The sequence below is a fragment of the Balaenoptera ricei genome, chromosome 1, assembly GCF_028023285.1.
Source record: "Balaenoptera ricei isolate mBalRic1 chromosome 1, mBalRic1.hap2, whole genome shotgun sequence".
NCBI classification, from domain to species: domain Eukaryota; kingdom Metazoa; phylum Chordata; class Mammalia; order Artiodactyla; family Balaenopteridae; genus Balaenoptera; species Balaenoptera ricei.
In genome coordinates, this window is record NC_082639.1 from 182,150,729 (window position 1) to 182,165,957 (window position 15,229).

At 33.1% G+C, this 15,229-nt stretch overlaps 1 protein-coding gene across 2 annotated transcripts in view; it reads right to left on the reverse strand.

The window, feature by feature from the left end:
- BRINP3 (BMP/retinoic acid inducible neural specific 3) overlaps positions 1-15,229 on the reverse strand; it is a 396,963-nt gene that overhangs the window by 200,169 nt on the left and 181,565 nt on the right. Inside the window, exon 2 of one of the 2 annotated variants that reach the window (XM_059905817.1) lies at positions 11,772-11,962. The exons of the other annotated variant lie outside the window; for it this stretch is intronic. Within the exon in view, the coding sequence (XP_059761800.1) occupies positions 11,772-11,962 (191 nt within the window). The remainder of the gene's footprint in view (positions 1-11,771; positions 11,963-15,229) is intronic. 2 annotated transcript variants of the gene reach the window in all.

Genomic DNA, 15,229 nt, shown 5'->3' on the forward strand with positions numbered 1-15,229 from the left:
TAATATTGTTAAAATGACCATACTACCCAAGGCAATTTACAGATTCAATGTAATCCCTATTATAATACCAAGGGCATTTTTCACAGAAGTAGAACTAATTTTAAAATTTGTATAGAAACAGAAAAGACCCAAATAGCAAAACAATCTTGAGAAAGATGAACAGAGCGGCAGTAATCACACTCCCTAACTTCAGACTACACTACAAAAGTACAGTAATCAAAACATTATGTTACTGGCATAAAAAAAGACACACAGATCAATGGAAGAGTATAGAGAGCCCAGAAATAAACCCACTCACTTATGGTCAGTTAATCTATGACAAAGGAAGCAAGAATACACAATGGAGAAAAGACAGTGTCTTCGATAAGTGGTACTGGGAAAACTAGACAGCTGCATGTAAAAGAATGAAATTAGAAGACTTTCTTACCCCATATACAAAAATAAACTAAAAATGGATTAAAGACCTAAATGCAACACTGGAAACCATAAAATTCCTAGAGGAAAACATAGGCAGAATACTCTTTGACATAAATTGTAGCAACATTTTTTATGGATCTGTCTCTTAAAGCAAAGGAAATAAAAGCAAAAATAAACAAATGAGCCCTACTTAAATTTAAAAGCTTTTGCACTGCAAAGGAAAGCACTGACAAAACAAAAAGACAAACTACTAAATGGGAGAAAATATTTGCAAATTATATGACAAATAAGGGGCTATTATCCAACATATATAAACAGTTCATACAACTCAAGATCAAAAAAACAAACAACTGGATTAAAAAATGGACAAAAGGCCTGAATAGACATTTTTCCAAAGAGCACGTGCAGATGGCCAACAAGCACATGAGAAGATGCTCAACATTACTAGTAATGGGAAATGCAAATCAAATCCACCATCAGATATTACCTCACACCTGCAAGAATGGCTATCATCAAAAAGAACACAAATAACAAATATCGATGAGGATATGGAGAAAAGGGAACTCTCATACACTCACGGTGGGAATGTAAACTGGTGCAGCCACTGTGGAAAACAGGCTTCTCAAAAAACTAAAAATAGAATTACTGTATGACCCAGCAAAATTCCACTCCTGGGTATATATCCAAAAAAACCCAAAAACACTAACTGGAAAAGATACATGCACCCCAATGTTCATAGCAGCATTATTTACAATTACAAATATATGGAAGCAACCTAAGTGTCCCATCAATGGATGAATGGATAAAGAAGATGTGATATATATACACAGTGGAATTCTACTCAGCCATAAAATGAAGGAAACTTTGCCATTTGCAGCCACATGGATGAACTTGGAAGTTATTACGCTAAGTGAAATAAGTCAGACAGAGAAAGACAAATACTGTATAATATCACTTATATGTGCAATCTAAAAACTACAACAAACTAGTGAACAATACAAAAAAGAAGTGAACTCACAGATACAGAGAACAAGCTAGTGGTTACCAGAGGGAAGAGGGGAAAAGGGAGGGGTGGTATAAGGGTAAGGGATAAAAAAAATAAAAAGCAAATTCAAACTAATTTGATTTAAGAATATTTTACAAATGTTAGATTGTCTCATGATACAACTGGAAAATGACACAAAGTAAGAGCTAGAGATTAACTATTTCAGAGTGTTTCTCATTATAAGAATATGAAGGAGAAGACAAACATTAATATATGTTTAAGCAATCAAAGATGAAGGTAGGAAAATGATGGCCCGTGAACATCATCATGAATATTTGAAGTTTTCATTCTCTATCTACTGGAGATTTTTGAAATATTTCTTTTGTTTTTCACAGAGCTCACATTTGCTTGTAAGGCACAGGTAAATGTATCTTTAGCATTCTATGCTGAGAATAAATATATGTTACAGACAACAGGGAAAATCAAATGGAAAAACATCTTTGTAAATCTTAATACACTTTTATTACTAATTTTGCTGTTTATTTTTTAATTTGATAAAATTTAATGATATATTGAGGTAAAGGAAAGCATGAGTTTTGGAGTCAGGTGTATATGAGGACTTATCCTCATAGCCCACAATCCCGCTACCTGTTGGCCGTAGGACTTTGTTAAAGTCACACATAACCTTAGCATTCCCATCTCTAAAACAGAGGCAATATCCCACTCTCAACTGTTAGAGAAGATTAAACAATACAATTCCTCTTTAGAGTCTGGCACAACACGTTTGCTGTGTACAATAAATGTTGATTTCCTCTCCTTTCCTTTTTTATTAGGGCCTAACAGGAAATGATGAGCTTTTAAATTTTCGTAAGTTAGAATTTCATAGATATTAAATTTCACCAGAGAAACCTGATCTTAGTCAAAATTGTTTTCTAGTGGAACTTTTAATCAGGATGTATAGGATTACTAAAGACAGTAGTTGGTTATCCTTCCAATAAGCAGATAAAGAGAAGCCATTCATAAATTGCTTGTGGTTCTTCTCCACAATGGAATATTATTCCATGTATGCAAAAGCTTTCACAGCAGTCAAGCATGTGAGGCAGTTTAAATCTGCAGTTTAAATTATCGTAATTGTTCTCTTATGAATGCTTTGTTTTAAACCCTTACTTACAACAGACCAGACAACTAGGTGATGTAAGCTAGCTAGCTTATGCCACGTTCCAAGTTTTGTAAATCATGGATTGTTAATTATCTAAGATATTTTGACAAGGCCATTCAGTCTAGATGGAAAATAAGGCTATTTCTTTCCTCCAAGAGATCTGTTTTTCAAATTATACACAACTACCATGCTTTTGTGATATTCATGGTCTTTACCTTCTTTGAGACTTTCATAGTCGTCTTAAGAAAGAAGAATGCATTCTCAACTTTAATTGCAAATCTCTCTCAATATAAAAATATTCAGATTTGAAAACTGAGATATATTATTCAACTAAAAATTTGTGTTCAAATGTCATTTTCATTCACATTTTTTAAACCAGCTGTAGCTCATAAGCATGACATGAGTGCCAAAGGACATCCACCCATTTTGTAAAACCTAAATGTGATTTTGAAGTGATTCAACATTCTGAGTCTGTTAGAAAGTGAAAAGGATTAATGATTGTAGAGATAAAAAGATGTGATTATTTCACGTAGAAATCATGCAGCTGTGCCTTATACAACTAAAATGCTGCGGTAGTTTATGGACATTAAAAGCACATATTGAAGGATGCTTTCATAGAGGATGAGAAACAGAGGACAATAAAACAAAAAAATCATGACTTTAATGTTATCCTATGATTAGTTCATAGGGTAGGAGTAGATATATTTGATATGTTGTGGACCTCACAACTATGTATTTTTCTGTCCTGGTTTTCAGGTAATTGATGTTGTGTCCATGACAAACAGAAATGAAAGAACTTTCATACTATTATCTCTCCACTTGGATTTTCTCAACTGGCATTCTCATGTATATAGTTATTGGGGATAGAGGTAATACTTTCAAAATGTTAGAACAACAAGCAATGGATAAGAGAATGAGTAAAAGAATCCTAGGGATAAATCAAGAAGATGCCGCAGATTATTCTTTGCAATTTTAATTCTATCATGGATGCATACATGCATACATGTATTTATAGTCCATTGTAAAGAACAAGTGATGCCCTTTAACCTGGTATCGAAAATAAAAATGTTTAGATCAGTGAATACATACAAACCAGCTATGTCATGATTCAGTACAAGTTTTGAGAGGCATCAGAAAGTTATACTAATTTTTTTGCTTTTGCCCTCTGCCAGGAGGACAGCGTGTTCTGAAGAGGGCTTTCCTCATCTTTATTCCCAGAATGAGCCAACAACACTCAGAGCAGAATCGCAGGGGATCCACAGTCAAAACATGTAATATTAGGGAGACACAACCATTATAGTTGTAATGCACTGAGATTCAAGGTTATTGCTTTTTTTAACTGCAATGAAGCTAACTCTTGGATGTTGGCTGTATTTTATTTTATTTTATCATTGCTACTGCCCTTGGACTAGTATCCTGACCTGTAATGTGTACCGTTCTACCCAGGGAAAAAAAGGTGCATTTATGGCAAATATCTTTCTGGTCATTCAACTTCCTTATACTTGAAAATCTTATTGTGAATGTCTATTTTGCTTTTGTGTGAGTTTTACTTATCAAAAACTGCTATTTGAGTAGAAATTCTTTGCACAGGAATAACCAGTGCAAATATAACTTAAATGTAATTGTTTGTAGGTTTTACTTTTGATGTATCATTTTAGTTCAAAAATGTTATCCTATTGTTAGTAATAACAGATCATATTATTCATTGTGTTTTTTATTCCTTAAAAAATTCCCTAAGTTTTACTATATTTTAAGTATCGCTGTCCTTTTGAAATTTTATTTCACTTTTCACAGTGTTTTACTTTACTCTCACTACTAATGATCATCCTTCCCTAGCTTAATGTGTTAAAAGGTATACATCCTGACATGTATCTTTCCACTAACAAAGTGTTGTAGAAAAAAACAGTGTTTTAGAAACATATAGAAGGGAAAAAATTCTAGAAAAATAGGCTTCTAACAAGGAGCAGAGGCCAATATATAAAGACAGTAAAAAACAGACATGTTGGCTTAACACCAATTGGCATCTGCAAGATATTTTTGGAAGGAAATAGCTAGCCTTCTGCAGCTTTGACAAAGAAACATAATATGTGTTGCAAAACATTCCAAAAGAAAGCAACTGATCTTATGACTAACAGTTATCCCCCCTAAAAAGTCTGGGAAATTTCTAAATAAAATTGCCCAGATACAATAGTCTCTATAGAACAATGACATGAAAAAAGAGTAACTGGAAATATATAGTTCCAAGGATAGAGGGAACAGAATACATCCTGAATGAAATACAATTAAGGTACTTCTATTTTGGAGCTGCTTACAAACAATGCTATAATGAACATTTTGTTATGTAAAGTTACAGACTCTTGCTATTATTTTGGTAAGATTAATTCTTAGAAGCGAGATTTCTGGGACAGGTAAGTACTCTCTAAATTTATATAGATATTCTAAATAGTGCTGTTCAAACTTAATGTGCATGTAAATCACCTGGAGATCTTGTTAACATGTACTTTCTGATTCATTAATCAGGAATGGAATCTGAGATTCTGCATTTCTAACAAGCTCCAAGGTGATGTTGATGCTGTTGGATCATGGACCACACTCAAGTAATGAGGCTCTAAACCACAGTAAAATTTATTACCAATTTAAATGTCTGTCTTTATCAGTGACCTGTGTGTTCCTTTAAGGAAGGTAGTGAATCTTTGCACTTTTATAGGTAACTCAGTACATATGTGTCAAATAAACGGACAGGTGATTTATCTGTCCTATTAAAGTGCTACAAAGAACAAGAAAGTATATAATCATATTTACAAAATTCTAAAATTTAGCATTTATCTTTTGACTTAGTTGCCAAGGAAGTTATTAAGATCAACTGACATAGCAATTTTAATTTAATCTTCTTCTTTGTTATCTTTATTATTATTTTTATAAATGGGCTCAAATCACTTTAGTAGACAGCTGCCTTATAAACCATTAAAAGTGAATTAACAATATTATTTTAATTTCAAAGTTTTCATTTTATTTACCAGATAAACAAGAGAGATAGGGATAGAGATGAGAGAGTGAAAGAGAGAAAGGAGAGACAGAGACAGAGAGATGAACTGATATAATTAACCTTAAGTAGTATGAGTAAATATTCGGTTTAATACCAGTATGGCAGTACCATTATTTTAATAATTCCCTGGGATATAAAGCTTCAGAAAATTGTTCTTTTCTTCCTTTCAGTTCTTTTTCTTCAACAGAATATGCATTCTAATGGAATGCATACATTCCATGTATCTTCAAGTAATTATTTATATTTAATTAAGAAATAAATTATATTTACATATCTTGGCAGATTAACTTCTTTAAATTACATTACGATAAACTAAAATAAAAGGATTTGTACCTCCTAAGAAGAGACAAAGTGAAAATGAGAAAGACAGCTGTTAATGTATTTTGAAAGAAGATGGTGCATGACATAGAATTAAAAACTATCTGTGAATACTTTATACAGAATGTAATTCACATAGTAAAAAGTGAGAATTAAGTATTTATGAAATTAAACAAGGATATTTGGAGTCCTATACTTACAGGGATGCTAGAATATAGGGAAAAAAACTAACTAATATTCTGTCATATCCCAGCTTACCTCTTTTTTTTCTTTGAGAGATATACACACAAAAAATATGTATCATAAAACTTTTGAGCTAAATAAACTACCTTGAAGGCATACTTAGTCATATACTATGTAGTCACTGAGGTAGTACTTTTTATTTTAAATAATTGTCCTAGTAAGTTAATTTTACTCTGGACCACAATCAGGCAGTTTTTTCACTCCAACAATGAAGAAAATATTTTCTATATTTAACAAATTAAATACCTGACAAAATACTTAAGTTGAACAATATGGTAACCGCAGATACATGATCAGAAGAAGCACTTTCAGAAAAAAATTTCAAAAACAAACTTGCATGTGAAAAAAAAAAATTGTAACTCTTTCTGCTAAAATTTAATTATGGCCTTTAAAACTATGCATTCAAAACCAGTGGTAAAAATGGAACTGTTTTTATGTTGCTGAGAATGAAAAATTTTCTCTAAAGTTGTAAATGAACAAATCTTAATACATTATCCAGTTGCTCCTAGAATGAATTTTGGTCCAATAAAAAAAAAAAAAATCTCTATCAGGAAAAGAGTACTTTGGAGGGAAGCTATTCTGCCTCCAAAGTCCTCACTGTGTCCACATTCCTGACTCCGCCCACAGAGGTGTAGTGAGCTGACAGACAGGCTGGGTGTAGGGAAGGGACTGGCATGAGTAACCCAGCCTCTTGCTCTTCTTCCTCTATAGGATGTGCTGTCCGGAGAGCAGAGCACCTGTTTCCGTCAGCTTCTCACTGCCTTAAGCTTTAGAGAGCCAAGTCTCACCCAGGAGGTGTTCACATTCTCATGTGACTGTGAGTGGCTCAGGGTTTGGCCTATGGACTAGGCCAATTAGACAAGTCTGTGTAATTCTGGAGGTGAAGATGAGGTCACATTTAAAATTACTATAAATATTTTGTTATAACATTTTTATAAATTTTTAAATGAATTTTTGGTTTTCATCTTCCTTAGTCCTTTGTCCTTTACTATGGATCTAAAATCCTGATCTGGTACTTTTAGCAAACACCCTCTGTCTGCTCAGTAAGCCCAACAATTTTAAGGTCTTTTTGTTTTCATTCACTTATTTTTTTTTTTGTATTTCTATATTCACTGAAACAAAAGATACACTTTTATTTCAGTGTTTGTCATATACTGTATTATAATGAAATACATTAAAAAAACAGTCATGAAATATATTCCATAGCTAGAAATCAATATATCCCAGGAGTGCAATCTATTTCAAGACTGATTCTTTAAATTGAGTAGCTTATTTTAGATTTTTAAACAGTGATGGAGTTTAGATATCATTATCCCAAATAGAAGCAAGCTAAATTACTATATTGATAAATAGTCTGGAAGCTATAAGATGAAACAAATAGGGAAAGTGATATATATTGAAGAAGGTTTTTTATAACTTATTTTTCCCTATAGGAAGATAATTCAATCACTGGCTTTATCTATCATAAAATATCCCATTAAAGGCTTCAAATATGCTATCCCAAGTTTTATGTCTAAGTCAATAATATGATGTACTAAATAACTCTTGGGGAAAAAAAGACATTTTTCATTTATTTCCTTCTCATCACTTTAATGCTGGTAGAGAGTATTTTGTACTCAACTTGTTTTGAAAAATGTATAAATTTAGTTGAAGATCTAGTTACTTAGGAGGCATCTACCTATAAAATAACTGGCTTTTTCAGATGCAAAGTAGTATGTATAGACTGGATAAACAGCAAGGTCCTACTGCATAGCACAGGGAACTATATTCAATATTCTGTGATAAACTGTAATGGAAAAGAGTATAAAAATGTATACATATATATATGTATAACTGAATCACTTTACTGTAAAGCAGAAATAAACACAACATTGTAAATCAACTATATTTCAATTAAAAATAAGAAAATAATTTTTTAAAAACTGGCTTTTTGTTAAAAATATTTGCTTCTATACATGACATCCTCAGTGTGTTAATATTAGAGTTGTTCCTCAATCTGGGTCAATTAAGGAGAGAGAAAGAGAATTTGCTCAAGTTAAATACCACCAACCTCAATTTTTTAAGAAATAGAGTAATACAATTTCATGTTCAGTCAGGTAAAACATATGAAATTAAAATACACTTACAGCAACAAAAAAGACTTAGTGTAATTACAATAGCAATAATTTAAAAATTGCCTGAAATCAACCTAGTATATATTTTAATTGCAAACAGTTTATATCCTTAAGCTACTTAACTAATTTCATGAATTTTAGCTAAATTATTAACATCACCCAACAGAGAGATTCTTGAAGGAAAATATGAGTAACACTTAAAGACAAAAAGAGAATTCCAGTAGAAAATACCAGGAACACTAAATCCAAAGAATGGTCAGAGATTAGAAGGCAAGTGAGGGTGGCAATTCTATTCTTTCCCCCTCCCCACCATTGAAGAAAGTGCTTGAACTAGACTTTTAAATAATTGAAGTAAAGCAATTTTGAGAAAGCGTATTGTCATTATTAATCAACCCAAAGAAGTGATTTACCACAAAGGTTTTTATCAACCCCCTTTATAAAAACAAACAAAAAGCATGCAAAACAAAAACTATCTTAAGACAACAATGTGGCATTCATAATGCGAAAACAATGAAATAAATCAAAATGTCACTGTAATTTTGCTACTAAGGAACAAAAATGTCCTTGAGAATCATCTGTACTTTTGATCTCTTCTGCCTTCCCCCTTGTTCCTTCCTTCCTTTCTTGTTTGAAGAATACATTTCATGTTCTGAAATTCTTCTGGGAACTCTGTATTGTTGATACAATGGTAACAAAACCTAGGATGTGTTTCAAGACCACTGAACTTTTTAAAAGGAGATGTTATAGAAATAATTTAATTGTCACTTTTACTTCAGATTTTATTACATTAATAATCATTGTCAATACTAAGCCAAATAGACACAGCTTACAAAGAATCAGTTTTCACAATTATGGGGATATTTTGTCATTGTTTTGTTATCCATACTGCTGTAGTAACAACAGCAGTAACATTAATTCATGGCATGTTTATGCCAAGGACATTTTCCTACACTTATACTAATCTTCCCATGGCCTTGTCACACAGGTGTTACTCTCCCCCTTTCAACTAAAAAAAACCCCTAAAAATCAGTGAAGTTACTTAACAGCTTTTAAAGTCTCAAAATTGGTTTAAAAAAAAAAAAGGAGCCAGGATTCAACACCAGGCTTGTCTGATCTCTTTATCTCATTATTTTAGTATTATTCATTTATGGAGGAAAGCAATGGAGAGAGAGTGCCTATTCACAGCTAACCTTTTCTGTCCTCCTGAACGCCCTACATCTTCTGCCTTTAATTCCTTAGGGGTACGTGGCAGACTTGTTTCTTTGGCGTATCCAGGAATCTCTCTTTTTCCACCCTCTCCATGCCTGGCTCTCCTGCTCTCCCTTTCATCCTGATTCTCTCCAATTCTGAATCTATTTGTTTAACTGACCTTTTTTGGATCCATGGATTTTCTTTCTCATTCAGTCTTCTTCCTGAATTAGATCTCAATTATCCTCTGTCCATTTCAGAGTTTTGATGTTTATCTAGTGGACTGGGCAGCCTCAGCCTCCTAGCAAAGTGTAGTTTCACTTATTTTCATTTAACAAGTATTTAATGAGAACCTATTGTGTGCCAAGCACTACTATAATGTCGACTGAAAAAAATGCACAACCTAAAAGTTGAGAATTAAGTTTTATTTGGTGGACAAAATGGAGGACTTCAGCCCGGAACACAGCATCTCAGATAGCTCTGAGGGATGATCCAAAGAAGTAAGGGATGAGCCAGGATATATAGGAGTTTTGCAATAAAAGCAGGTAGTGGAACATCAAAAGATTGCTGTTAATTAAAGAAAACCGGACATCTCAAGTTAATGAATTTAGCGCTTTTCTATTTATGGGAAGATGCAAGAGTCTGGGCTCACTGAAATCATTCCTCTGATATGCACCTTAACTATCTAGGGCCACTATCCTGCTTTTCTCCATCCTGAGTCCCCTCAGGATGCACAGTCAGAGGCAGCTGCAGTGGCTGTTGGCTTGATGGCCGCAACATGCTTTGTTTACTGATATGGCAGGTGACATTTTCCATCCACAATCACTACGGGAGTAAATTGGTAACAAATACAGGCAAGATTCTTGTTTTCAAGAAAATAAAAAATTTTCACATAATAATAAATACTATGAAGAATGCAAAGTGAGATCATGAAGTAGTAGAGGATATTGGTTGTCTACGGGCACTGCTGCTGGTAGGATGATCAGAAAAGGCCTCTCTGAGAAAGTAACCTTTGAGCAGAAAAATATGAAGTTTCCTTGTGGCTGAAACATAGAGCATGATCAGGAGAGAGAACAGATGAGGTCTGAGACGAAAGCCAATGGCAGAGCATTCATGTGGTGCCTTAAGAAACCACAGAAAGACATCTGGATTTCATTTCAAGTGGCTAACTGTAGGTTTTAATTAAAACAGAAAATGATTTAACCCAACTCAAGCTTAAAAGATCTGTGTGAAGGATGGACCTTAGGAATATTCTTAGAGAAACATGGTGGTGACTTGATGTAGGGACATTGGGGTGGAAGTCAGGAAAGAGTTTGATACGGGATATATTCTAGAGGAATAAACTGACGTGACTTGGTGACAGACTGGACTGCCAGGTAAACAGAAAAAAAGACACATCCTCTAAGACTGGGAAAATGAAGAGCATGTGGTCTTTCACACTGCCTCACCATTGGTGTGAACTAGCCTGCCCGGCTTCGGTAAACTTAACTGAGAGACTGACAAGGGAGCAGGGAATCACTGTTTTCATGGTGATTCCTATCCAATTTTGTCCACTGCTCCTATTATAGGAAAGAGTAATATCTATTTAAAACGGACTGTTTGGACATTATTTAAAGTCCTACCCAAAATTCAATATACAGAATTCTGGGGCTATTTATAAGTTTTAGAAAAATGTCATTTTCTTCCTATTACACATTATCTCCCCCCAAATCACTGAAGTGTATTCAAAATACTGAATTATACATCACCATGATAAAACACACATTTAATGATACTACATCACATTGAGGAGGGTGACATTATTAATCTCTACTTTCATATTGTGCATCTTCATTGATATTTATTTATTACTCTCTTCACATCATATATCAACTACAATCAGAAATGTTAAAGTAGCTCTAAAAAATGTAATTTTAGAATTTCAACATTTACTTTGGGACCTTTCCTGCTCTCTGTAACCTGAAGTCCCAGCTGTGACTTGATTGCTTATTATTCAATTTTTAAACAAAATTTGGCTCATCACTTTGCATTATAGAGTGTAATAACTATGCCTATATTTAACAGAGGCTATTAGTTTGTAAATTGCTTTCAGGCAGAAACTAAGTGAAAATCCTCTACCTCATCACTGTGATCACCATACAAGATATTTAGTAATAACTCAATAAATGTTTTGATTAAGTTAATGAATGAAATTTAGGATTATTCAAACTGCAGTGATTTGGATGAATCAACACTTTTCCTTGATTTATACAGTTTTATGCACAAGCACACACAGGCACAAATATTTTCAAAGAGTCGTACCTCCCAGAGTAGCAGATAGCAAGAAATGTGTCCCATATTTCTTGATAAGGTTTTCTGTGATTTGCTGAAGGGTAGGCCGACGTCCCAAAAGTCTTATGTTGCGGAAGAATTCAGGGGCAAGAGGCAGAGGGGAGCCAAGGAAATTTCTTCTCTCAACTGCAAGGTTATTTACTTTCCAGCGGCCAAACTCCCTGAAAAGCAAATTTATTTTTATTCGTAAATACATAATCTATCTGAATGTTTTCATTTGAAAAGTTCACTTGACAGTTTCGTTGGGGTCACTACATTACAATGATTCTTGTTTGTAATAATACTTCATGTGCTATGAGTAAGTAGGAGAAGCAATATTTATAATTTATGTAGCTGGAGTGAATATCCTGCAACCAAGTCATGGAGAGAAAAATAAACCACTTAAAGCAACAGACTCCACTGATTTTTTTCCAAAGGAAAAATGTACTCATAAAAATGATTTCATTATGTAAAGAATATTAATGTAGAATTATTTCTTAAAAAGGGAAACTAAAGTAATATTTTATCATTTTCCAATGGAAATTGAAAAAAGAATAAATTTATTTTCATCATTAATGATTATTTTCTATTCACTTTAGAGTGGGAACTTGTAAAACCTCAAGAATATTAAGGTGCTGTAGAAGAATTTGGAAAAATATGATCCAAAGAAAAACTGTTTTTTTATAATAATTATTGTTTACAACATAATTTGAAACCCCAATTCAACTTAATTAGTAATTACTCAAGATGCAAAATAACTTTTAAGGTGGATATGGTCAAATTAGAGAAGTAGCAAATATGATTATAAAAGATTTATATATAAAAAATGTCTACATTTATATTAAGTTAAAGTCAACCTAATAATACTTTAGAAAATAACTATGGTGAACTGGATTGCCTGATATCAACCACACAGATTTTTTTTCTGAGGAGTGGTCTGATAAAATCTCAAATACCTTCCACAGAGAAGACTTCCCTCTACTAGATTTAAACACTCCTATGTGTGTAATTTAACTCCGTTACTACTTAGCAAATAAAATGTTGATTAAATATTGTATAAATACTTGCCATACTTATTCATATTTTTGCCTCCAAAAAATTCCTGGAATGCACCACAAAAAGGTGCATGATAGATACATCTGTGAACCAGACTCTGCATGGAGTTCACATTCTAGAGAAAGTTTTAAAAATAAATAAAATAAAGATGTTAAGTTAAATTTTAAAAACATCCCGATTGTGACAAGGGCTGAGAGCTACCACAGACAGACTGCTGTGATGGGCCATAGGGCTGCGGGCAGGATGGCCCTATTTTATTTTAAGTGACCTGAGAGGGCAACTCTGGAGAGGTGGTATTTGATACTTAGTCTCTAAAGGAAAAATAAAAGAGGCTAGATGTGGGGAAGCACAGAATAGCTTTACAAAGAATAAGGAAAAACAGTAAATACTTCCAGGACCAAGAACCATGTCCCTGATAGAGTCGCTCGCCATGAATAATTTGTTCCTGTGACACACGTCTGGCAGCCACACAATCCATCCAGTTTTTTGGAAGTTAATTATAAGATAAGATTCACTAAGGAATCTTAGGTAAGGCCTTGGCCTGAAAATAAGTCAACTTAGTGTTTCCTTCATTGAGAAACTCTCGCTATTACCTCTGCAAATCAGCTGATCCAAACAGTTTTAAATAGTATTATTCTACCAATGGTTCTCAAATGTCAGCACCTATTAGAATCACCTGGAAACTCCATCCCAGAGTTTCTGATACATGAGGCCTCGGATGGCGTCAAGAGTTTGCATTTTCAACAAGCAATGCTAGTACTGCTATTCTGGGGATCATACTTGGAGGAAAACTACTGATTAGGTAATTTGGTATGTTGTTTTTAAAATTTACTCAAAGTGCTCTCTTTTCAGTAAATCTTGGGCTTTTAGAGATACTATACTGGATTTATTACTTCATATTTCCTCAGAAGAGAGTAAGAATGTCATTGTTACCGTTCCAAACTTAATTGGTATCAGTAATTTTTAATGTCTTTTCATCTTGTAAGAAATTTACCTGAATGTATTTGTGCATGTGTGTGTTTGATATATATGTAGAAATACATATGTAAATACATATTCAAAACTGTGAAGGAGAGCATTTAAAATAAAATATTTAAGTTTTAGTATTTTGTGATATAAGGTATATAGTAATACAATGCTTCTAAGAAGTTGTTTATTAAACCATGATCTAGATAATAGCTACTCATTAATTTCCAAACTTTACCCTCAAACATTTACTTTATTTGCTGAAAAAAATTTATAATTTTATCAAGGGATAGTAACATAGCTTGAACCTAAAGTTGTGGTATATATCTTTTTCAATGGTTTAAATTACCAAATTTATAAACTCATATGTATATTCTCATAAATTAAAATGTGAATTGCTAAGTGAAGTAATTGGACTTAAATAACGAAGATTCTGTCAATGGTGGTATTTTACAACCCATACAAACTCTCTCTAAACTGCTGAGTATTTCTTGCTAGATGGCTGTGGGTAACTACATATTGGGAGAGTGCCATTCTAGCCTCCCTTATTTTTTAACAATTTGTAAATATATAATACCAACCTGCGATCAGTACCAACCCATGATCTATTCTGACTTGAAATATTTGCAACTTTCTTTAGTTTGTTCCTCTTAAATTTGACAAAGAATAGATGTGATATGAAAGAGCTATAACAAATTTACATCATTTTCTGAAATCAGCTTATAACATTAATTTAACAAGAAAATTTATTAATGGTTTGCTACTTATTGTCATAACTACCAGATATCTTGGTAGTAATATAGATGAATAGAAGAAAACCTCTGACCTCAAGGGTTCCAAAATTATACTAAATATAATATGAATGAATAAATAGCAATTCAATGGCTTTACAATACTTTTATGTGCAAAAATACAAGTAGGCCAGTAGCTTATTGAGCACAACCCCTCTGCCCAATTCCTTGATATAAATGTTGCTAATCTAACTCACTTCGAATATGTTTTCTCTTCCCTTATATTCACACACTTCAGAAGGCTATAAAGAGCCTAAGACTACGGACAGCCTTCCAGGGAGCTTTCTTCATCTATCAGATGCTTTTTATTACCGCAGTATGTTAACCTCAATTAAGTTTATGGCCTCAATTCACCTTTTGACATTTCAGTGGGACAAAACACTTTGCCACCCCATCTGATTAATTTATCCTGTCATGCAACACCAAAAGTAAAGGACAAACTCTTTGGGAGTATCACCAAACTAAGACTATAACTAAACTAATCAACCAATCAACTAACTAAGTGAATGAATGAATTTTAAAAAACAAGATTGTTAGTAACCATAGCAAATTGTTTTCTTAATTTTCAGAGCTTCATCTAAAATTCTTCTCCTAGTTTTTTTTATATTTTCATATAAAGAATGAAGTAAAATATTT